Below are 24,947 nucleotides of genomic sequence, written 5' to 3'. Positions count from 1 at the left end.
ATCACTCATGATAGCCACTCTGGTCCTTGACAGAGGTAGCAAGGAGGAACAATTCTCGTATCGAAAGACACAGAGTTCCATCAAGCCTAAATACATTTTAAAAGTACATGAAAAGTACACTTGAAAAATACATGCCTTCATTTTGAGCCAAATACATGAAGAAAAGGACATGCTGCTCAAGAGCACCAAGGGATACCAGCATAGTATAGCAAGCAGCTCTAGCTGTGACAGGTCCCACTGACTCCTCACCTTTCACAGGTGGCACAGGAGCTATACATCGAATCTTGCTACAATTTCTCTCCCTCCACTGCAGAACCACATTCATGTGTTTCATTTATGTAAAGCACAGGTACCTTTTCCTTTTACTAAATGTGCCAAAAATAGGGATCATACATCATTACTGCCTGCTGCAGAGCTGAGTCATTACACATTTATGGAGAAATAAGTATTTATGCAACTATTTTCTTCACTTTTATGGACAATATATTCCAACAGAATGCACTGCCTTCAGCCCACAGGGGTTTCTATATCATTTTTTCCCCCATACACAGTTTATCTCATTATGCAAAATTAAGCACTCCTTGTTCAGTCAAAAAGATACAATGAATTAAATTAACAAGTGAGGTTTCTCTTATTCATTTCTCTTAGTCATTTTGTAGAGTCTTTTATCCAGTGATGATTTCAAACTACAGACACTATCTGATCAGAAGCTATAACTCCTTGCATGATTTCATATACAACACAAACAGCATGGCCACCTCTGTGGTGGAGTATGGTAGATTGTTATTTTTCATTCACAGCAGAATACAAAAGTATAGGACAGAGGTTACAGAAAGTCAACTGAGAAAATTGAGAGACAAAAATTCAGGCAGTTGCCAGAGTTTAAGTGTGGCTGGGGTGCAATTCTCTTAGAAGGTAAAAAAATAAGGCAAAAGCATCTTAACGAGCACAGGTAATTAGTCTCTTTTTTAATGTCTCCTTTAAAATATAATCTGTCCAACAGGACCAGAGAACTTCTTCACACAATTTTATGAGGTCCTCACTGTATTGTTTCTGAAAGTGGCAGGACTATTACTATACATTTATCCAGGGGACTCCTGCCGGTGGACGTGTCATTCCCATCTTTTCAGATGTGGAAACTCAAGTGAGAATACAGTTGGACTGGAAATAAAACCTGAGCCAAAAACACAAGCCCATCTAAACACTGCTTTTCCTCACCTGAGGATATGAAGCTCTTCACTTAGGTTGTGACCTGTAGCAGCAAGGCAAGGGCAGGATAAATCACCTGAATCCCCAATTTTCTCTGCTCAGCTCTGATGAGTTAGTTCAAAGTACACTGCTCCTTTTGCTAGGAGGTGGCCCTCTTCAAGCTTTAAAGATGACGCACTGTAGTTGGATGACCATGGCCTTATCTTTGGAAGCTGGAATAATTTAATAGTCCATTGGGTGCATAAATGGCAGCAGCAGTGCATAGGAAAATCCTGTCCATTGGGTGCATCAATGGCAGCAGCAGTGCATAGGAAAGTGATTCTTCATGCACATTTATTGTTTGTACAAAAGGAACTAGTTCCTCAAAATAGACTATTGCTGTCCTGGTTTGAGTTAGAACAGAACTAATTCTGGTCAGTAGTTTGACTTTTTGCCTCAGTCTCTTCCCAGTGAGGGCATTTTCTGAAGTTCACAGCATGTTTTTGCAGACAGTGGTGATGGTGACATGACTGCCACTGGAGGGGCTGTGTTCAAGATTAAATATGTATATTTTTTAAAAACCTATATTTTTTATTTTATTGTTATTATTTTACTAAAGCCCTTTTAATTATCTTTTCAGTTTTCCTTTCCAACCCATCAGTCACTCTCCCTGATTCCCTTTCTCAGAGGGTTCACATAGATCCTCTGGCACTGTCTAGTGGCTGGCCTCGCTGACCTCGCCAGCTGCACGACTCAGGCTCGGAGCAGGCTCAGCAGGACCCGGATGCTTCCCTCTGTTTCTGTTGACACACTACCATAGGAGGTGGGAAGAGCCTAGAGGCTCGGTACGGAGGGGATGCTGGAAGGCACCACAAGTAGGTAAAGAAAAGGTGCGAGATGTCCCGAGACCATGGAGAGCGCCCAGGTGCAGAGCAGCTGCGGAAAGACCGCATCCTGGCCCCGTTGTCGGGCAGAGGCTGGCACCCTGCGGTCGCGGGGAGGATCGCGCCCCTGCCCACACCCCGCCGCGGAGCGGTCAGCCAACGGCCGTGCAGGCTCCAGCTGCACTGAGTTATTCCTTTCTAGATGCCCTTGCATTCGTACGGCTGGAGGACCAGGGATTACACTTTTACTGGGAGAGTCTAACTTGCTCAGAGTGAGAGGAGCACCTCACAGTTTCTGTTGTTAAGATTTCCTAAGTATTTAAAAGCTGGGGAAATACTCACATACAAAGCCAACCATCCTGAATGTCCCAGCACCTAATTCCTTTTCAGCTTGTCAAGAACAACACACAAGCTAAACACTAAAGAGAAAACCACTACAATAAACTTTTTCCTGGCAAGTTTAGTTGCTGGCATTTATAAATCCACTGAGGAAGTGCAGTGCAATCAATATAGCTGAGGCCTGGGATCTAATTAGAGCCTTCTGTTTGAAAACAGCTTTTCTTTAAACACTACGTGGGTAGTGGTAGTGATAGAATATTCCCTAAAAATAAGAAAATGGTTCATTAGTGTTCATGGAAATAGAAGATCAATCTGCCCTTGTGAAAGCTAATGAATATACAGAAATATCACATCAAGACCCCTGATCTCAATGCCTGAGGCAGCAGTATTATTATGCACTCACCAGAATTGCTCAGCAACAGGACTCAGATACAACTCTTACTGCATTCATTTTATCTGTGTGATTATTTAACTTAATCACATTCCAGCTGCAAGTCACAAACTTCAAGAGACGCTCACCTGCTTAAATATTCATGATACTTTTCTACTGTAAGGTGCAAGAAGGTGAAATAAAACTGAATATCAAAATATTTTTTCAGTACAAGGAAGAAAAATAAAGCTGCTTCACTCAGATGCTGAAACAACCCACTTAAACCACCACCCTCCCTACCTCAACACAGCAAAAAATTGTTATGTGCTGGTTTAGTAAAAAGTGTAGGATCTCCTTTATTAAATTTACTTGTTTTTTGAATTTTGAAGGACAATGAAAATACCTTGAGGTCTTGAGTGACTTTTGGCAACTCCTCACTTGACTTCTCCTCCCTCTATAAAATGAAAACGGAGAGGGTGTCCCACTTCTCTCAGCAGCACTATGATTTACAGCCTCTGTGTTGCCCTCCATCCTATTTTAGATAATGGCATTTGCATTGTTATCTGTAATGTGAACATCTAGGAAAAAATAAATGCAATGTACTTGATTCCAAGATTAGCCTTTTTAGATCATTATCTGCTGCAGTTTGGACGATCTACCCACTGTGCTTTAACCAGTTTGCTGGTTCACTTCTCAAAAGACAGAACAACAGGGATTCAAGAAGAGGGGTAAACAGCTCTATACTACTACTACTTCTGATTCCTCCTTCTTTTGCCCCTAAAATACGTTATTCCATCTCCACAGTTATGGCCTGCAGGTTGGCCACTACTTTTTGTGGGATAAAAGGGACCAGAGGGTATGGCATTTCTGTCATCTTTGAAGAGCAGCTGTCTGAGAAACCACACAGCATTACTTCGAGCCATATGAATGGGAGAGGTCATGCAGAGCCAAGGACCTGCTCATTTGGATGACTGTGCAGAACATTTCTGTGCCTTTGAAAAAGTTATCTAGGAAAAGCTGTGGACATTCAAGAAAGAAGGTTGAAGGATACAAAAAGCTGGGCTGGAATTCCATGGAGCAATTGAATCTAACCCATAAAAATGTTATTATCCTTTTTACATACAGGACAAGCTGAAAAGAAAAAAAGGCAAGCTTGTGAAGTCCTCTTAACATGGAGGGCTCGTGTGTAGGGCAGACACTGGAGAAAAATCGTTCTCAGGGATTTGTCACACACTGATCTTTGAATCCCATGGTAACCCTAAGCCCCATAGCTCTACAAACGGATTTTCAGCACATTTTCTGAAGTACATCTCTTCAGACAGAGTGTAGCTCAGGTACCTGAAGGATTTCCACTCCAGTTCTGCATCTATTTTCAGCAGTATATCAAGTATCACTGGCATCCAACGGGTACATGATGGCATCATCATATCCGAGTTGCGTCGATGTAGTTTCCTGCGCAGTCTAAGCATCCTGGCTCCAAATACAAGGAAGTTCTTTCCCTCACCATAAAGCCAGTAACTGCAGAACAGCAAACCTTCAGCTAACCGAGTCCGCAATGACACAAAGATTAAGTACCACAAATTAAAACAAGGCACCTTCTTCTGCCTCATACACACAACAATTCAAAGTCAAGTTACTTTTAGGCCTTTTTTCCATCCTTTGCACAGTTTCCCTATAAAGAATAAGATCATAGCTAGTTGATTTAATGACCCATGATTTAAGGGCCAAGGTTAGAGTAGCATTTTTGGGTCTTCTTTGTAATTGGATTGTTCAACCACAGAGAATCTTAGTATATCAATCACTGCACAAGTGATAGGTGAACAAAAGCATTTACTAAACTGTCATATCCATGATGAAACAACAGATGCTGTCAGCTCTAAAGGGAATACATTAGCAGAAATAAACCTGAAAGATAAAGACCTAATAGTCATAACATGCCTTTCGATCACTTATTTATGTTAGCAGTTCAGCTTGGAAATAAAGTTAACATAATCCTGATTTACAACACATTATGTTTATCTTTGCACTAAAGTATATCATAAATAACGTTGGCATATTGTTGTTTGGTTGGGTTTTTTCCCCCCTTCAGAAACATTTGCCTTCACCACACATCGTTTTGCTTTCCTGAAAGCAAAGGAAGCCTCCCTCACAGCCAGCTCTGCTATTCCAACATGTTTTGGATGTAGAAATCCAAAAATCTCATGTTTTCCTGGTGTTTTATTTCACAGTTGATAGTATGTTTATTAAACTGATATACAGATCCTATGCCCAAACCAGTTACTGCAGCAGCTGGTTATTTCAGGACACTGTAAAAGCCAGAAAGGCTGAATTGACTTAGAAACATAGAATCATAGAATGCATTACATTGGAAGGGATCTTTAAAAGTCATCTAGTCCACCTGCCCTGAATCAAGCAGGGACATCCCTTGCTAGATCAGGTTGCTCAGAGATGCATCAAGTCTGGCCTTGGATGTCTCCAGGGATGGGGCCTCCACCACTTCCCTGCGCAACCTGCTCCAGTGTTTACACATACCTCTCATACCATCCCACCAGTGAGTAGGCTGGGGTTGCATAAGAAGTTGGGATAGCTGTCTCCAGCTGGCCAAAGGCACAATCCATACCGTACAATGTCATGCTCCACAAGAGTGCTGTCGTTGATGTGGACAGTGATAACAAAAAGCACTGTAACACAGATTAAGTGGGACTTTTTATTTGAAACATTTACAGAGATGGAAATAAATACAGAAAATAGAAGAGAGAGGCTGCTTTTAAAAGAAATCAATCAAGTCTTCATCAGGTTTCAAACAGGAAAATTTGTATCCAATAGATGCTTAAAACTGGCCACCATTTCAAAGGTCAAGGATTAGGCTGAGCAATAATGTAAGCAACTGAAGAGAAGCGTTACAACAAACAACAGCTGACATCAGGGAGCACAGAGATGTGACAGACAAAATGGAACCACACTACAACAGGAAAAGGCTCATATATTTACAACATACCTATCATACAAAAACATTTGGAAATATTTAGGGAGTGATTTCTTCTCTGTCCAGCTATAAGATATAAAAGATACACTGGAGGGCTCGTTGGTTTTGTTCCCCTCTCCAGTATCTACAGCACAGTTTTAGCTTTTGACAAAGTTTAAAAAGCCTTTTTTGTCACAAGAATTTTCCATCCAACCTGAACTTTTTCCTGTTTCCATCCTTACTTGTCATCATTGCTGCCATCCACTGGGGTGCGCTGTCAGGAGACAAAGTTTGTAAAGCTCTTTGCAGTCTTTTATCGATGGTCTGACCTGTAGGTTGGAAAAGTGTCCGTGCGATGAAGCTTCACTGGGCTAGAAACATCTTCGAGTCAGGTGCAAAAAAACAGAACAACACAGTAAGACAGAGGCACCTCATAAAGGACTGAGTAAACTGCAGATTACAGCCATTTAATTATACCTAACCCTGCTTAACCTGCTGCTCCCTCTCAAACACCATTTCCTCGAGAACTGAAAGTTGTACAAAGCAAATGAATTTTTAAGAAGCTTTGATGTTGCATTTTAAATGAAAAATGCACCTTAGCTCACACCATCAGCATTAGTTCTTTTCTGTACATTAGAAAAGAGGACAAGAGGCAATTTAGAAATCACAAACCACAACTTTGGTGGAAGGAAGTTTTTGCAGGCAAGGTTTGGGGTGCCTCTGCCACTGAGTGTGTGAAATGCTGCTTCATATGCGTCACAGAATCACAGAACATTAGTGACTGGCAGGGACCTCAACAAATCATCTATCCTGCCAGGGCAGCATCACCTAGAGTAGGTCACACCAGAACATGTCCAGGCAGGCTCTGAGTGTCCCCAGAGACAAAGACTCCACAATCTCTCTGGGCAGACTGTTTCAGTGTTTTGTCACCCTCACAGCGAAAGGGTTTTTCCTTATGTTCACATGGAACCTTCTATGCTCCAGCTTGCACCCATTGCCCCTTAACCTATCGTTAGGCATCCAGGCAGAAGAGCCTGGATCCATCCTCCTGATACTCACCCCTCAATGTAACAATTATTTCATATTCCTTTTTCAAGTAATAAGTGAAGCATTTCAAGATACTGGCAACCTAATTTAATTAGGGGTGCTCAGGGTGCCTCTGAAAGGTGCCTGACTGCTGAGCGAGACAAGGATCTCAAGGTCTATCCTAATTTCAATGCCAGCTGCATGGCTACTTATGTTACAAAGACTTTTACCCCCTTCTCCTGATGACAGTCTCCTAGGATATTATACCCAAATACTCTATCTTCTGTCAACTCAATGCTGAATTATCGTTTTAATAAAGAGCAGTAAGGCACAGTAAAAAAACAACCCACTGCTTGTGTCAGAATGCTGCAAGCAGTCTTGTTCTCATGTGCCACAGGCTGCCACCAGTAGGTCATCTTCCCATGCCCGAACTTATTGAACAAAATTGAGGAGGCATAAAAGTGCTGGTTTTGTTATTCATCCCCCCTCGGAAACGTTTGCGGGGTTTCGCTGGGGCTTTTCATGTGATGCCTGCGCCCTCTAGTGTTCAAAAAGGGGGAAAACAGGAGAAACGGTTCTGCAGGATTTCTGAGATCAGGGAACCAGAATGGAACATAGAATAGAATAGAATAAACCAGGTTGGAAGAGACCTTCAAGATCATCACGTCCAACCTATCACCCAACACCACCCAATCAACTAACCCATGTAACCAAGCACCCTGTCAAGTCTCCTCCTGAACACCTCCAGTGACGGCGACTCCACCACCTCCCCAGGCAGCCCATTCCAATGGGCAATCACTCTCTCCCTGTAAAACTTCCTCCTGACCTCCAGCCTGAACTTCCCCTGGCGCAGCCTGAGACTGTGTCCTCTTGTTCTGGTGCTGGCTGCCTGGGCGTGCGTGTCAGGGTGGCCAGTAATTGTAAATTTTAATCACAGCTTGTTATATTCCATGTTCTGGAGGTGCTAACCTATCAATCTCCAGCTTCATTTGGAATCATAGAATCATATGATGATGGCCAAGCTGACCTTTATCGTCTAATGCCCCTATGGTAAAGGGAAACTGCTTCAAGTCCATCTTTAGAATAGAATAAACCAGGTTGGAAGAGACCTTCAAGATCATCGCGTCCAACCTATCACCCAACACCACCTAATCAACTAACCCATGTAACCAAGCACCCTGTCAAGTCTCCTCCTGAACACCTCCAGTGACGGCGACTCCACCACCTCCCCAGGCAGTCCATTCCAATGGGCAATCACTCTCTCTGCGTAAAACTTAATCCAAATGTTAAATCAAGCTCAGTCTTTATCCCATATATTGCAAAACCAAGGTTATGACAGAAATTGGCCCCTTCCATTTAATATTCCAGACTGCCATACTTCTAGTAAGCATCCAGTCTGTTTTCTACAGGCTTTTCCAAGCAAAACCCTGATCCTGACCTCACAGCTCATCAATACCAGCTTCTGTACCAACACTAACTCAGCCAATCCACGTAGCTTAGAGTGAAAGAACACGTTTTGAAATACAAACAGAGTGTTGTTTGTTTGTTTTTAATTCTAAGAATGCACACAACTACCATGTGCTGACTTTGGACCAGCTTGTCAGTGGTACGAAGCACCTGCAGCTCCTACCCCAAAGATGCTTCTAGTGAAAGCAGCACGTTAGGTGCTGCAGATTTCATTTCACCATCTCAGGAGACCGAGGTTCAGTTTTAAAGCATGCTCTGAAATAGACAGGCAAAGTCAGCTCAGTCAGCACTGCTGTGAGCCGTCCTTCCTGCAGACACTGTACGCTCACCACCACCTCCCCATGCATGCTCTCCACAACCACTAGATGTCCCTTGGTGATCACGGAGGGACAACTAGGTGCAGAGACCTCCTCGGGGAGCTCCCTCCCTGCAGCCTAGGCAGGTTTTCAGGCCTGAGGGATCTGGAGCAAACATCTGCCCATCTTCAGGCCACACTGCAGTTCACAGTGGCACCAGTGCAGATGTTCAAGCAACTGTTTTCCAGAACCACTTATCATGGCCTTTTGCTTTCCCAAATTCAGCTGTTTTCATGGATGCAGTTGCTTTGGTTGAATGTTAGTGAGTACACAAAAATCAATAATGAAGGTTGCATCATTCTTAGTGCGAAGCAACCACCCAAAGGGGAGGGGAACCAAATGGCTCTAAGTCTAGCAAACAACTAGGTGCCATTAGAAGAGTTTGGTAGTAGAAAGAACTGGGCAACATTGATAATTGATCTTCCTGTAAAAACGGCCAGAAAACTTGTCAGATGAAGGATCTCTCTCTAATGGGAACTACAAAGGGCACCTGCAGAAGACCACCCCCCTGCCCAATTGTCCATCTTTGGGTGGAATGTGTCTTCCTCTCCATCACCCAGACAGCAGTGGCATCTGGCTGAGACCAAATATCAGCCTTTCATGAGATAGATAGAGAAGTAATTCAGCAATATTGTATCATGAAGCGATCTGTGCAGCTCCTGCTTCCACCCCAGCCCATTACCTTGCAGGCCGTAGAGCTGGCCGGTGCTGTGCTGTCGTGTGATGTGCTGCCAGTAGGCACTGCGGGGCAAGGGCACCATGGCGCTGAGGGACACGGCTCGCTCGCTCATTTTCATCTGAAGCTGCAAAGCAGGAGACTGATGTGAGAATAGCACAACCACTGGCTGCAAGAACTTCTAACGAAATAGCCAGCACAGCCTCTCCCTCCCTTCCTCTTCCCATCCTACAATAGCAACCACATCCAGCTTGGGGATTAGTCTCCTCAGGCACACATCACTCAAGTTAGGAGGCCATGCTGCTGCTGCACACCAAAGCTCACCTTGGTGCTCCCCTGGTCCTGGGCTAGCATTGGTTCCCCTGAAGGGAGCTCTAACTCAAGTAGCTGAAAAAAAAATCAGCGATCAGGAGAAGGTAGAAGAGTGCTGGTAGGCTTCCCCCTTTAGCAGCAAAGCCATCAGAGGGTCTTCCCAACTTCCCAAAGATAAATACAGCCTCAGCACATTGAGAACCTGACAGGAGATGTTTCACATGAGCAGAGACAAGTTGGTTTTGCTAGTTTTGAAGCATTTTCTATTGAACTCCTCTCTCCTACAATCAAGGAATGTGCCAGTTGAATGGCACAGGAGTTCAACAGGAGACAACTGCATGCTTCAGTTGGATTCTTTGAATGAACAGCACATCCAGGTATGTTGAGCAGACAGCATGTGAGCTGCGGGCCTCATCTCAATTCCCACTCCATACAGCAACTTCAGCTACATTACAGCTACATTCAGATACACACAGCCCCCTGCTATTTACACTACATTTAACTCAACCATACATGGGAACTGACTACTCTGAGGTTTTCTTTTCCCCAAAAATTCAGTAAGACGTATTTGCAAGCTGATAAAAATGTTTGGATTTTATCATAAGTTTAACAGTACAGATAAAACTCTCCTCCCACAGCTCAGGAAAACACCAATTCAAACATATCAAATCTGCACTTGACTCTTCTAATTTATGAAAGTCTTTTACCACCAAAAAAAAAAAAAAGCTTTAGTTTCACAAAACCTGAGGTGAAAGAACATTTTACAAGAACATAAGAATATTTGGAAGCAAAAACACATAGCTGAAGCAAGCACAGAAGAGAGACAAAGGCTGGCTGCATCTGCAGACATCCATTTCCAAGTTATTTAGAGGTGCCATCTACCTTCAACCTCCTCTCTGTACAGTGGACACTGTACCTATGATGTAAAGCTAGAACAAAACAAAACCAAACCCAGATTAACTCCTGCTCTTAAAAAACCCACCTCCACATCAGCTGGATATGAATCATGGCACCATGCAAGGTTCCACCTACACCATATAGTGTATTTATTACAACCCCTTCACTAAAGCCCCGACACCCTTTGCAGTGTCACCACACATACCTCAGCACCATGGAAACAAACAATGACAGATCTTTTACTGGGAGTAAAAAGCAGCAGAACATTGTGAGGATAGCATTTACTTGCTGTAGATATAAGTTTTGGTGGTTCCATTTATTAATGGATTGGGCAACAAGCTAAGGGAGTTTGAGCAATGGTTCAGCTGTCAGGAGGAGTGGGAAGAACAACAGGCTATCCTGGGAGGAAAAGAGAAACATAACTAGAGGAAGATTAGACAAAGACAGAGAAAAGGGGAAGAAAGGGTGGCTCCTCCTGAACCCAGTCAGCAGGGGGAAAAATTCAAACCTCTATGGCTGAAGATAAGAATGAGAGTGTGTTATGTCCTGAATACACACAGCTTCATCACAGCACCTTAAACTGCGAGTGCAGGCAGCTTTAATGATGATTGATTTCATTCTCACAATTAACCTACTGTATCTCTGTGGCAACAGAAAGAGTAGGAATAACTTGCTAATGACCTGGCTTTATGCTGCAGAAGCACTCGGCACCAAAAGCAGGTTGAAACCAGTCAGAATTGATATGCTGGAACACGCATGAGCAAAGGCTGGGAGCAGAGAGCCAGGTGGGACCTGTGGCTCCATGCATCATTAATACAACAAAAGATTTGTTCACCAGAGGGCACCTAATCCACAGCCTCTCTCCCCCCTCCTGCTCAGGGGAGAAAGAGGATGCTGAAACCTGAAAGGAGATCAGGACCTATCTCTTCAACAGCTCCAGCTTCCAAAGCAATGTGTATCAAAATGTTATATGATATCGTAGTCCACTCAAAAACCTTTCAAGGACTCACAGTAGTTTGAGGGCAATAGGACCTGCCCAGCCTAGCCTTGAACATTTCCAGGGAAGGGTCACTGACAGCTTCCCTGGGCAATCTGTTCCAGTGGTGACACACTGGGAGAGTTGCCTGAGAAGGCTGTGGGCACCTCATCCCTGGAGGTATTTAGGACCAGGCTAGATAAAGCTTTGAGCAATCTGGTCTAGCGGAAGGTGTCCCTGCCTGTGGGGCAGGGGGATTGGAACTAGGTGATCTTCAAGGTCCCTTACAACCCAAGCCATCCTACAATTCTGTCCCCAGAGCAATTCAAATGCAGCTCCCTGTAGATGTGGCAGGGTTCATGTTAAGTCACACTTAAATCAAAGAAGCAGAAAAGATGTGAGAAGCAGCAAGGGACAACACAAAGCCATTCTGCAGCTCCAGCAGCTATGAGAGACCAGCAGAGAAGGGGATAGAGAAGCGGCACCAGCAGCCATCGGCAGCCAGTGCCAAGAGCAGCTGGGGAGCTGCTGTGCCACCTCTTGTTATCTGGCCATCTGCTGAGCCAACACACAGCTTTGGGTCAAGCACAGGGGGTGGCTGGTATCCCAAAATCCTAGAAGCTCAGGGAGGAAAGATTAAGTATTTTCTCTCTTGGATCCCACATCAACAAATTAACAAAAGTACATTAAAAAAAATTCAAAATAATTCAGAAAATATTGCTGAAAAAAAAAAAAAAAAATCAAAATCCATCACAAACCCCTCCAAAATCCCCTAAAAACACCTGCACACCAGCAGGCAGATTAATGGAAACAGCTTCACTAAAATATTGCTGCTGTTCTGACTACTATCCATCTTATACTAATCATCATTAATCTCATTTCAGAAGCTAGTGAGCACCATTTCCACTCTCAGCACGTCTGAAACAGCCAGAGGTAATAGCAGGCTCCAGCCTGGACAGAGGCATTCACACAGCAGACACAGTGCAAAGTGCTCACACGAGTTGCTGAGAAGACTCAGGGAAGGCTGCTGCTAAACTGGCTGATAATACAGAATGACAGGATGTTAGGGGTTGGAGGGGATCTCAAAAGATCCAAGTAATGGATGATAGATCTGAGTAACCTGATCTAGTGTGAGGTGTCCCTGCTCATGGCAGGGGGGTTGGACCTGGATGATCCTTGAGATCCCTTCTAACCCTAATGATTCTATGATTCTGAGTCCACCTCTGCTGTCAGAGCAGGATCACCTAGAACAAGTCACACAGCAACACATTCAGGCAGGTCTTGAAAGCCTCCAGAGAAGAAGACTCCACAACCTCTCTGGGCAGCCTGTTCCAGTATTCTGTCACCTTCACAGTGAAAAAGTTTTTCCTTATGTCCATGTAGAGCCTCCTATGCTCCAGCTTGCACCCATTGCCCCTTGTCCTATCACTGGACATCACCAAGAAGAGCTGGCTCCATCCTCCTGACATTCACCCTTTACATATTTATAAAGACCTTTCCACGAAGCACTGAGCTTTAGCTGCCCAAACTGCTAAGTTCACAGTTATTGCTTCTTAGCAAGATGTCAAACTGTCATGTCATTTTTTAAAGCAACCTGCACTGAGAGCAGGTATAAATGACAGCAGTCAAGTGACAGCACTGCTCCTGTCAGTTTTCATGGCAACCAAATGCTCACGAAAATGTAACTTGAATAGATGTTTTCTTTCCATTGTCTGGCAATGCAAAAGCAAAAGGAAAAAATGGTTGGATGAAATGAGTTACCAGATGCCCAGAATTACTTTATGCATTGATAACTAAACCCAGCTCTTTTTTCCCTTTAAAAGGGAAAAGGGAGAGCTCTTTGAATTCACTGAAAAGGAAAATAAAGAAAACCCACTTGTGAGCGTGCCAGACTCTGACCAGTGTCGGCTCAGAACTCAACAGTAAGCAACAGCACATTGTCAGAAAGTGTCAGGGCGAGGCTCCCAGCTGTGGAACCACTATCACATCAATCTTCCACATGTATTTCAAGAGCCAGAGACAGTTATAGTCATGAATGGAACCAACATACTGTAATATAAAGAGAGAGACTGCTAGGGAGGTGACAGAAACATTTTAGCCCACATTCCCAACAGCACTTGGCAGATTTATTTTGCTCTGTCAGCACAGGGCATTCAACTCTGCTCCTCCCCTCCCCACCTTTTTGTTTTGGTTTGGTTTTTTGGTGTGTGCAATCTCCCAGAGCCCTCAGGTAGCTTAATACCATCCTCACTTTGGTCTTGGACAATCACATCCCTGGTGCAGAATTACAAGAGCAAACAGAAGATATGCAGTGTTAAACTTCGTTTCTCACCACCATATCTCCTCCTCTCCTTCATTTATGCTTTCTCCAAATAATATCTCAAGCTTCACTAATAGAAAGTTCACACAGGAGAAATAATTCTTGGAGACAGAAACAATACAGACAGCCAAGCATGACATCCAAGAATCCAAAATGAATTCCTTGAGGCATTCAAAAGCAGAAGGAAAATACAGGGGGAAATTAATCTGAACAAAGATATACCTTACAAATATTTTGTACTCAGCAAAATAAGCCCCCCGAGTTCTACACTGATGTGACAATCCAAACATCCCTCAACTCCAGAGTCTTACTGTTTTGTGAGAAGACGGTTTCTGTGACTTAGGAAATGTATTCAGGGACACATGGACTCATCAGAAACAATTATATTCTGCTACTAAATTACAAACCCTTCAGCTCACCAGGAATATGTTCTTTTCCTCCACTTAGCACTCTAGGGTCTATAAAATTAGATTTAGGGTTTGTGGTTGGACACAGTGCTCATGAAAAAGCTTTTAGAGGCTGTGCAGCTGCTCTCTATTGAAATCTATAGCAACTGTGCATCTGTTGAGACTATTGGCACTTGTAAGATGGAAATTTTACAGTACAGCATCAGGCATCGACTATTACAGATGCTATTACATAAATGTAAAACCAACAGACATGAACTTGCCTGTAAGCCTAATCACTATTGTCATGAACTTAACCCTGCTTCTTGAAAATGAAGTGGTTTCATCATTCACCTTCTCAACAGGCTAATAAATCACTTCTCACCCTAGGGGGCTGCAGTCAATTATGCTGACTTAGCCCAGGTTAATTTTAATCTGCTTAATGTAATGACTATTGAGTACCTGCATAATCTACCCATCTGTCCCAACTTCAATAATCTCAAATATTTCTGAACAAGAACTCCCCTCATTAAACTAGAATTCAAAGGTTCTTGGTTTTAAACAAGTCAAAACCAAAGATGGTGTTCTATGATACTTTAGTGGGAAGGACAGAAATAGCAGTGTTGCTGGCCAGAGAGCTCCCTGCTGGTTCTAATGTTTTTGAAAGTAAGCAAACAAAGTGCCAAGCCCTTCCTAGTGACCCCAGAAGTGCTGGGAAAGCAGTGTGGTGTAAATGAGCACAGGTTAGGGGCGATCACAGGGCTCCAAGTCAGTACACAGGGAAGTAGGACTGACCACATTGTAACAACACCAGCCAGAAGCTGACAGAGCAGCATTGGCTGAACACTGGCATATCACCCTGCATGTAGTGTGAAATACATATCTCTCTCAAAGACCACACTAAGTAGTCTCTTTCCTGTTGAAAGTAAAGACATTATTTGATCCACACAGAAACCAACTTGAATTTTCTCTACTTTCCATTTCAGTTATCCCACCTCTCTACATACAGAATCACCCATTTGCCTGCATGCTCAGCTGAATCAGTCCAAGTCCACAAGATTGGTCAGGACACTTGGAAAGAGTTTCCTATTAGAATAGAATTAACCAGGTTGGAAGAGACCTTTGAGATCGCCAAGTACAACTTATCATCCAACACTATCTAATCAACTAAACCATGGCACCAAGCACCCCATCAAGTCTCTTCCTAAACTCCTCCAGTGATGGTGACTCCACCACCTCCCTGGGCAGCCCATTCCAATGGCCAATAACTCTTTCTATGAAGAACTTCTTCCTAACATCCAGCCTAAACCTTCCCTGGTGCAGCTTGAGACTGTGTCCTCTTGTTCTGGTGCTCCTTCTCTCCTCATTGGGCTGTTAAGATAAGTAATTTTCCTGTCACATATTTAGATTCCATTCTGTCTCAGGTCCAAGAAAGTGGAAGAACAGAAGAAATACAAGCAATTCAGACAAATTGTTCCTTTCTTCATTCCCTCAACATCCACCCTCATATTTTCTTAAACTTACACATGTAGTAATGGCATTTTCTGTTTCATCCCAATTGGGTCATCAAATTAATACTGGGATAATTTGTCACTACAACTTACTCCTGAATTCACAATATTAATAATTACTGAAAGGATTAGACATGGATATGGATAACAACAGTGCTTATGTTTACAGTAAGAGAAAGACATTAAGTCTTGTTGCAGATTACATAAACCAATTACTACTGTCTAGAATAAAAATGTTGTTTATAGCCAAGTTCTTCCACAGTTGTCAGTTCTGAGCATTTTATACATTTCAGAAAGCCCATTATCTTCAGGATACTGGGTTTTCTGACCCTAGGAATCCTGGAGAACAGAGACCAATTGTGACAAGGGATAAACAGAACATCCCCTTTTGTTCTACAAGCTTCGTGAGCAAAACCAACACCAACCCAAAACTAACAATTAATACAATCCTGAAACACGTTAGGTGCAACTGACTTCCCTAGTGCAGCATCTGGACAGGCAGAGGTTGATCTCTTCTCCCAGGCAGCCAGCACCAGAACAAGAGGACACAGTCTCAGGCTACACCAGGGGAGGTTCAGGCTGGAGGTCAGGAGGGAGTTTTACACAGAGAGAGTGATTGCCCATTGGAATGGGCTGCCTGGGGAGGTGGTGGAGTCACCATCGCTGAAGGTGCTCAGAAGGAGACTTGACAGGGTGCTTGGTTGCATGGGTTAGTTGATTAGGTGGTGTTGGATGATAGGTTGGACGCGATGATCTTGAAGGTCTCTTCCAACCTGGTCTGGTCTATTCTATTCTATCTCCAAAAGCATTATCTCTACCTTTTCCTCAATCTGTATATGTTAGTTTTAAATCTTGCATTGCTCTATTTCCTACCAGTTGTGTGTCACTAACCAAGTTTTAGTTACACAGAGCCCTTGTGGAAAACAGACATCCACCGCGTGATCAGACAAATGTCTAGTCCTCCCCCATAGTTTAATCTCAACCATGTGACTCTTTCCAAATCATCCTTGGAGTGTACACATCAATTAGCAAATGGAAAATTGAGCATGAGCCACAACATTTTGCAAATAGGTTGATGAGAAATGCTTCCAAACAAACTCATGATGCTGATTAATCAGAGGAACCTAATGAGAATGCGCACTGACAGAGGCTTATCATCTCTGTATTAATTCACACTTACTGATAGCTTTGCAAACACCAAAAATCAAGGACTACAAGTTTCCCTGTTGTTTTGATTCTTGAAAAGCAAGCTCAGTTTATATATACTACCCTAATCATTCTAACCAAGCAGAATTTAATAAAAGCAATAACTGGACTGCTTCTTATCTGTGAATCCAAACTTAAAGTCACATTGAAGCAGCATTGTTTGTTGGTGTTGTGTGTGAAGCCCCCAGCACAACCAGCAACCCTACCATTGAGTTTTTCACGCTCTGCAGCAGGCGCTCATGTTGTTCTGCTATGGCCAAAGCAGCTGAATGAACCTTCTGATAGATTGCTTCCCCTTCTCTGGTCTGAAAGATGAATAGTCCTTCTCCTGTGTCACACATCCTGCCAAAGAAAGAACAGATGAGATCCAAGTGTGAGATTTAAGATTCCAGGTCACCAGGAAGATGCCAAACTTCACCATGCTGCTCTAGAAGCGCTATTGCACAAGTAGGAAGAAAACAAAGGCTGTTAAATATAGAACAAAGTTATCTAAAAGTCTTTGTGTGTAAGTCTGAGCAGCCCTGGTCCAATCTTACTATTTTATCACGTATTTGTATTACTTTCACCAAACAGGGACTCAACTAAGTACTGCTGATAAGTGCTTAAGCTCCAGGGACTTCATGCACACAACCCAGATTTTTAATATTTAGACCCTATCTGGAATCTGTGCCAGATAGGATTAATTCATCTCCCCTTTTCAGACTTTAAACACTGCCTGTAATGAGGTTTGCAGTTTTGTCTTCCACTTGAAACAACAAACACGTATGCTCAGCATTTCAATTGCATTGACCTATCATGGCTAATGCATGATCAGCTAAATAAAAATGTGTCCTTTCCCTCCCCCAAGGGAACTAAATCCTGCAGTAATATGGAAGATGGACATTTAAATGCCTCTTCCCTTTACAGATAAGTTAATTGTATGACCTGTTTCTCTTTTCCTATTGTAATTCTTTAATGTGCTCATCTAAAATAATGTCCCTTAGAAAGGATTTGATGGTTTAGTTCAATAAACAAGTGCTCCAACTTCAGGCAGGAAAAGACTGCAGCTCATTAAGATTGAGCTGCAGGAAGCAATACAGAGCAGTCTAAAACAAGGGATTGCATTCAAATTTCTTACAAATCCATTCATCAGAAAGATAAAAACCAGGAATACAATCAATGGAAAACAGGAGTCCCTTCTGCATTTCTTCAGCTTGCTTCTGGGAAACAACTTGGCACTCATTGCTCTCAACCTCAAGCTCCACTTCTCCTAGTACAGGACCAAAAGTCTACATCTCATAGATTTTGGAATAACATTCACCCTTTCTTCCCAGACCTCTCCATCCAATGCTCTGGGGCTCTTATCTAGCTTTATTTAAGAACAACTCTATGCAGCAAAATATAGTGCCATCAGACCCTGCCCTGCAATCCTCAGGGAGACCTCAGCTGTCTCACCTCAAACACTTTTACTTGGCAATTGCTTCCATTCAGGTTGCAATCTGGGGTTAGAGGGGTTTTCTTTCTTTTTTCTCTTGGTTTGGTTGGTTTGAGTTATTATTTGGGGGGGGGAAGGGAATTGTTTGGTGGTGGTGTTTTTAATATTTGTTTCAATTCTTTCTTTTTTTATCTTCCATCTGAAGATGAGCTCTGGAGTCCTTCAACATCCTTTGAAACTAGCTCAGAGCAGAGCCAAGGAAAGCAACACAGTATAGTGAACACACGCTTACCTCCCAGCTTCAAACGTGAACCAAGAGGGGTCCCGCCCGTAGCGTCGGAGGGCACTTAATGGCCAAGAGACAAGTTTTACTCTGGGATTCTGGATGTCCCAAAGACAGATATTCTCAAATGTTATCTGCAAGGTACATTCCCCATGCACATCTAAATTAGGGGATGGCATCAAATACACATTGAATCTCTCTGGGAGAAAAACAAAAGGTTAGTCTAAAATCCCTGCCCAGTAAATGTGCAAATCATTAAAGGAATTTCCTATTTTCCATCTCTAATACAAGATCTTATTTCCACTTATAATTATTAATTCAAAAACAAAGACTCAATTCCTTCAAGTAACTCAAACTCCATGTTTGGGGTAGTCAGAATGCTGCTCTTAAAGGGTGTCAAACATTTTTGAGCATGCATTCAGACACCAAAGAGAACTGCACTACCAAAACCCTGATATTTGCAAACAATTAATTAAATTGTGTGCATGAATAAATAAATACATTGCAGTTGCATTTGTGCATGTAATTAGTTGATTTGCATAAGAAAGTGAAGTAGCCATGGGCTCAGGTTCTGCATGCAATCACCATTATTTATTGTTTGCTTTACAATGCTGCCAAAGAGCCTCAATCACAGATTGAAGTAGTTGTACAGACATCATACAAGTAAACACAACAAAAGACAGTCCCCATCTCTGAGAGCAACTAAATGGTCTGAAAAAGAAAAGTGCTATGCCAAAAAATCCTAGTTACCTTACTACTTATCTCTAGTAGCAAGTCAAAAAACCCAAACCCACCCAAACTAAAAGCAATCCCACAGAGCAGGAAGGAGGGCTTGCAAAGGCAACTTTGCTCCAACTTATTTCTGATATTCATATGAACAATTCAAGAGGCTTTTAAAATAATGCAATAAATTCACAAAGTCAATATTTATGTACCTACCACTCTGCTCCCTCTCTACTCCAGATGCCAACAAGTCAGGCTCTCCAAGGCTAATGTCATTAATTCGGGTTCCAAGACACTCCATCTGCAGCACCTTGCACCACTCATCTGCCTCAAGTTCTGTATAAATGCCCAGAAAAATCTGTGTGTAGGTATAACACCCTTATGATTTCACAATTAATGATTTTATATTTTCTATTATCTGTGGCTGTTTTACCCACCTGACTCACAAGCAAAGGTTTTTGATGTGTCATCATTAAAATAAATCCCAACAGCATGCTTCTTCGTGCTTTTAGGCATTCGTAAGATATTCTTCACATTATTGAGCTCTGTGACCTGAAAAAGCACACGTGTAGTTTTATTGAGGAGATTAAAGAGCTACATATACATTATTGACTGGAGAAGGAAAGCAAAGAATTATACCATGTTACAAAGGACAGAGAAAAAGAGAGAGCATGAACTTGTCTAGGATTGCTTTTAAAGAAACACAGCCTTGACATGAATCACCTTTGACAACCAACTTGAAGACCCTGAATGAGGCAGCCACATCCTCCCGTTCTCTCATCTGTATGGGAGCTTCAGCACAACACCATCTGAACAGGACTTTAGCCAAGAGGCAGGTAGAATTAAAGCTCACCCTAGCTTGAGAAATATCTACATAAAGGACATGAGAAGAACAACCACCTGATGTGGCAGAAGCAGAGAGAGGTGAAGATTAAAATAAACCCAAAACCTAGTGGATTCACTCATTTGGCAGGATAAAGTCCAACTGCAGTATAGCCTTCATATAGGCAGGATAAAGTCCAGCTGCAGTATAGCCTTCATATAGGCAGGATAAAGTCCAGCTGCAGTATAGCCTTCATAATAAAGGATAGAACTAAGAATGGTGAAAACCTGCTCTCTAAACTACTTTTTGATGGGAAGTTGAAGATTTGTTGGCATGATCCACTTGAAAAATAAAATCACAGCTTTAGTTATTACAAAGCCTTTTAGCTATAAAAATTCACAGGCTGGTAAACAATTCTGTTGCTTGGCTGCCAATTACCAATTGGAAAAAGACAGCTTTCACACCAAGAAAAAAAAACCAACATATCTGCTAGCTTGTACATAGCTTCAGTAAATACATACCACAGTTTCTTCATATTTCTAACATCCCCTTTTCATCTTTACAACCATAAATAAGTTTGAGAAGGAATGCTTCATTATTTAAATTCCTCTTAATGTCAGAGTCACTGTCCCTGGAGGTGTTCAAGAGGGGACTGGATGTGGCACTTGGTGCCATGGTCTAGTAGTCATGAGGTCTTGGGTGACAGATTGGACTTGATGATCTTTGAGGTCTTTTCCAACCTTATTGATTCTATGATTCCATGATTCTAAAGGCAAACCCCTGGACAGGGAATCAGGAAGTTCAATTTAAATATTCATTATCAGAAATAATCACTGATTCTTTGACACAGCAGGGGTTGAAGAGAGAGAAAAAGGCAAAATTTACCAGAAATGATCCCAAAGCTGTACAACCCAACAACTTTTCTACTTTGGTCTCATGAGTTTTGTAGAATAGTCTCATAACAAACTCTGTCAACTCTAAAGAAAGAAATGCAGCAATCGTCTTATCTATAAGACTCAGGAAGTAAAAGTAGTTAGGTGTTGTAGGGTTCAGCAATAGAAACCTTTCCTCTACAGCTTCTTAGGTTCACCAGCACAACCACTGCACCTCTCTGACCCTTAATCCTAAGCCACCTCCTTGGAGTCAATTTAATGCCTGTTCCCTCTTGAGCAGGGGAGAACAGACGGCCAAAATCACATTTTCAAGCAAGACCCCTGAAAATGTAATCTTACTGTGAACAGAAGGAGAAAAGAGCAGTTGGTGAGCAATGTCTCCCCTCAATAAAAATAAAAAACAGATTCACTGTCCAGAAACTCATTCTGTGTGCAGCAGCAGAAGAAAATAATGGAAGGAACATTCCATGGGGAACTTACCAAGCACACTGCACAGCTGCCAAATTTAGAACTCAGGTTTCCATAGCCTCCAGGTTCAAGAATTTGAAATGTGTCAAAACTGAGACTGCCTAATTGTGCTTAATTTTGCATGAGAATTTTTCACTCTTCCAGGAAATCCTGTGATGGAAGCACATCCCCCAGTACTAACAAGACAGCAACAAACTCTGAGAGTCAATAAGGTTGGAAAAGATCTCAGAGATCATCAAGTCCAACCTATCACCCAACACCTCACGACTAACTAAACCATGGCTTCAAGTGCCACATCCAATCCTCTCTTTAACACCTCCAGGAACGGTGACTCCACCACCTGCCTGGGCAGCACAGTCCAATGGCAAATAACTCTCTCTGTGAAGAACTTTCTCCTCACCTCAAGCCTAAACTTCCCCTGGAACAGCTTGAGACTGTTCTAGTCTTGTTCTAGTGCTGATTGCCTGGGAGAAGAGACCAACCCCCACCTGGCTACAACCTCCCTTCAGGTAGTAGTAGAGAGCAATAAGTCTCCTCTGAGCCTCCTCTTCTCCAGGCTAAACAACCCCAGCTCCCTCAGCCTCTCCTCATTAGGGCTTGTGCTCTAAACCTCTCACCAGCCTCATTGCTAAGTATGACAAATGTGTCACAGCCTATTTCCCATCCTGCTCAGCACATGACAGGTCAAGCACAAATTGCCAGCTGCCAAGTTCAACTCTCATCTATTTTTCTCATATGCCAAGGAAAAATTCAAATGAAAGAATGAAACAAAAAACCCAAATCCTTTTCTATTCAGGACATTTCTACTGAGTACATTTGCATTTCCTGTAAGTGAATGTGCTAATGAAGTTTTGTACCTATGAGCACAAAAGTTAGAGGCAGAATGTAGTCATACATTTGGGTAATGAATCATTTAGCTATCTAGGATTTGTCCTAATTGAATTTCTTGAAATCAGGCATGTCACACTTCTACTGCTGGATATCCCAGTAATTGTCTCCAGCATGGTGAATAGAAGATGCTGTGGCAGGGCTCAGTGTGATCATGAAAGGTTTATACTACTCAGTAAATGGTAAACTGCCTCTCTCTGCTGGCTCAAGAACCAAAAGCACTTTCAGCAGTCAGGAAGCTGTGAAGTACCAACCAGTCTGCTACTGCTCATACTCCCCATCAGCCTCTGCTGAAAGGCTGCACATCCTACATCATAGCAAAAGGGGAAAGAGACAGTTCACCATGGGGGATACTGCCAGCTACTGCACAGAACTGGAAAAGAAAACCAACCATGCCTCCCGAACAGTATCACAAATGACCCTGTGCTCAGACTGACTCATGCATTTCCAGGGCAGATGGGAGCAGTCATTCATAACACTGCTGGGAAGGTGAGGACAAGATTAAAACATTTGTTTTGCCTGCTGCACTGAAGGAGAGACATTTGTAACCACTTGTTTGTTTTTCTTCTTTGACTCCAACCTTGTACATCCTACCTTCATGACTCCCAGCATGCCTAAGGTCACACTTTACTTACAAAGTCATCATATTTTGTTCTCAGTAGGGCTGCAGGCTGCTACTGTCCAACTGACTTACACATGATCCTGCAGTCCCTGTGTCTGACACAGAGCATTCATCACCCATTTCCTCCTATTTTGGTATCAGAGACATCCTGTACTTTCCATTCTCCTCACCCCAACCTCCAGCTCACCCCTGTCCACCCCAAGTCTCCCAGCCTTGCACACCATTGCTTGTGTCATATCCACACTGCAGCTCTAGGACTGCCTCTCTCTGAACCCAGCCACAAGGACTGAAGTTTGCTCCTGCCAATATCTCAGATACCTGCAGTTTTACTCCATTCCAGGGCTTCACATCAGAAGATGTGATTCTACAAGATCCACCCAGCAGAAAGCAGGACAGAAGTCAAGGACATGTCTTGCAACCAAGACTTTTCTTTCTCCTAGCCAAGAACTGATCCACCAAAGCTAAACAGCAGCTCCCCCTCCATCCTGTGGTGCAGCAGAGCAATCCTCCTGCTACATGAGGGCAGCCACTTCTGCAATAGTCACTTCAGCTGGAACATTAGGGAGTTATGAAAAACTGAAGGTGTCCAGAAGTATGGTGGCTGGGTGACTTCACCTCATAACAGCATAACTTGCAACTCCTGCATTCTCCTTTTGAAGAAACTAGATAGGAAGCACAAATATAATGGCATCATTGTTTTGAAGCTGAGAACAGCAATCATTTTTTCCTTCTTATCATAAATTCCTCTCAAAAGCCAGTTAGTTACTGCAGTAAAGTACTTCTTTGTAATCTCAAATGCAGAATAATATATTCCAATGGAGATTTTACAAGAATCAGCTCAGGCTTGAAATCCCAAAGTTCATCCTTCTGAACAGAGAAATATTTCATTTGAATATGCCTTCTCCTACATTTGCTTTTTATTGCTGTGCTTCCTCTACACAAACTGTGCTAAGAAGAAGAAAATGCAGATTACCTAAGACATTACTTATCTCTTATCCTACTGCTTTTGCAGTATTCACAGTGGTCTATTTTGCCTTTCTGGGCTATCAACTAGCAGTTAATTCATCTTTCTATGTGAAAACTCTCCCTAAGTCAACATAAGAGCAGAGGATGGAGATAGAGATCACACAAGTGTGCCACCGACCTGGCTGTTAGTACAAGGACAATTCAAAGTGGTGGGCTTCTCCCTGTCTCTGCAGGGTGGATGTACAGGGAAGGGAGGAAGGAAACAGGGATCCAAAGTTGGAACGAACAGGAACAACTGAATTATATGAGGATTAACTGTCCTAAGTCTCTTCCTCATCACTTCATCCCACCTCCAAGTGCTGTATACTGGAAGAAGGGAGGATGGACAGGACAGAGACTGCAGAAATGTGCAGTTAAGACAGGTTCTTCTAGGAAATACAACATGCCCTATGTGAATGTAAACTGACAGCAGCCATATACCAAAAGCACACCCCAAGAGCCCTGGCTTACAGCCTGGTCAATGGCAGGCATTTTTACCCCACTTGGGTGCTATCTTGAAGAAATACTGAAATCAGTAGTATTGTGTCATTAATTTCACTGATCATCAAATTCTTTGTAACTCATATTTCAGCTCTGAACTGAGGAAAATGGGTATTTATATTTGGAGAAATATAGCTACAACATTTGGCAGCTCCAGGGTTATTTTGTGCTGCACTGACTGCTTGAGAGCTCTTGTATAATCACATTTCACAGAGCACAGTCTGAAAGTCTTCACATGCATCTGAAGACTTCCTGATAGCATTTGGTTGAGCTGCACAAGCTGACACCAAACCATCTCCCTTGGAAACCTAACAGCTAGTAGGTAGCCCCCAATTCTAGCCCAAATGTCTACAGTACTATGCACATACTTTAGTCTCCTCCCAGATGGTTCAGACCAAATTGTTCTTCAGTACCAGAGCTAGCAGACACAGGGAGATCAACAGATGGA

At 42.7% G+C, this 24,947-nt stretch overlaps 1 protein-coding gene across 3 annotated transcripts in view; it reads right to left on the bottom strand.

The window, feature by feature from the left end:
* Positions 1-4,594: 4,594 nt before the first annotated feature.
* The window catches only part of DOK5 (docking protein 5), a 50,049-nt gene continuing 29,696 nt past the window's right edge, over positions 4,595-24,947 (bottom strand). Inside the window, exons 3-9 of one of the 3 annotated variants that reach the window (XM_068149967.1) lie at positions 19,737-19,851; positions 19,516-19,635; positions 18,586-18,775; positions 17,086-17,221; positions 9,596-9,658; positions 9,278-9,398; positions 4,595-6,127 (exon numbers count right to left, since the gene is read on the bottom strand). In XM_068149967.1, coding sequence (XP_068006068.1) covers positions 6,060-6,127; positions 9,278-9,398; positions 9,596-9,658; positions 17,086-17,221; positions 18,586-18,775; positions 19,516-19,635; positions 19,737-19,851 — 813 coding nt within the window. In that variant the 3' untranslated portion in view covers positions 4,595-6,059. The remainder of the gene's footprint in view (positions 6,128-9,277; positions 9,399-9,595; positions 9,659-17,085; positions 17,222-18,585; positions 18,776-19,515; positions 19,636-19,736; positions 19,852-24,947) is intronic. The other 2 variants (XM_068149968.1, XM_068149969.1) reach the window with 2 other exon arrangements.

The sequence above is a fragment of the Melanerpes formicivorus genome, unplaced genomic scaffold, assembly GCF_026170545.1.
Source record: "Melanerpes formicivorus ecotype bairdi unplaced genomic scaffold, bMelFor1.0.p_v2 SCAF_19, whole genome shotgun sequence".
Taxonomy (NCBI): Eukaryota; Metazoa; Chordata; class Aves; order Piciformes; family Picidae; genus Melanerpes; species Melanerpes formicivorus.
Note: the sequence above shows the minus strand (reverse complement) of the source record. Positions and strands in the feature narration are given on the sequence as shown.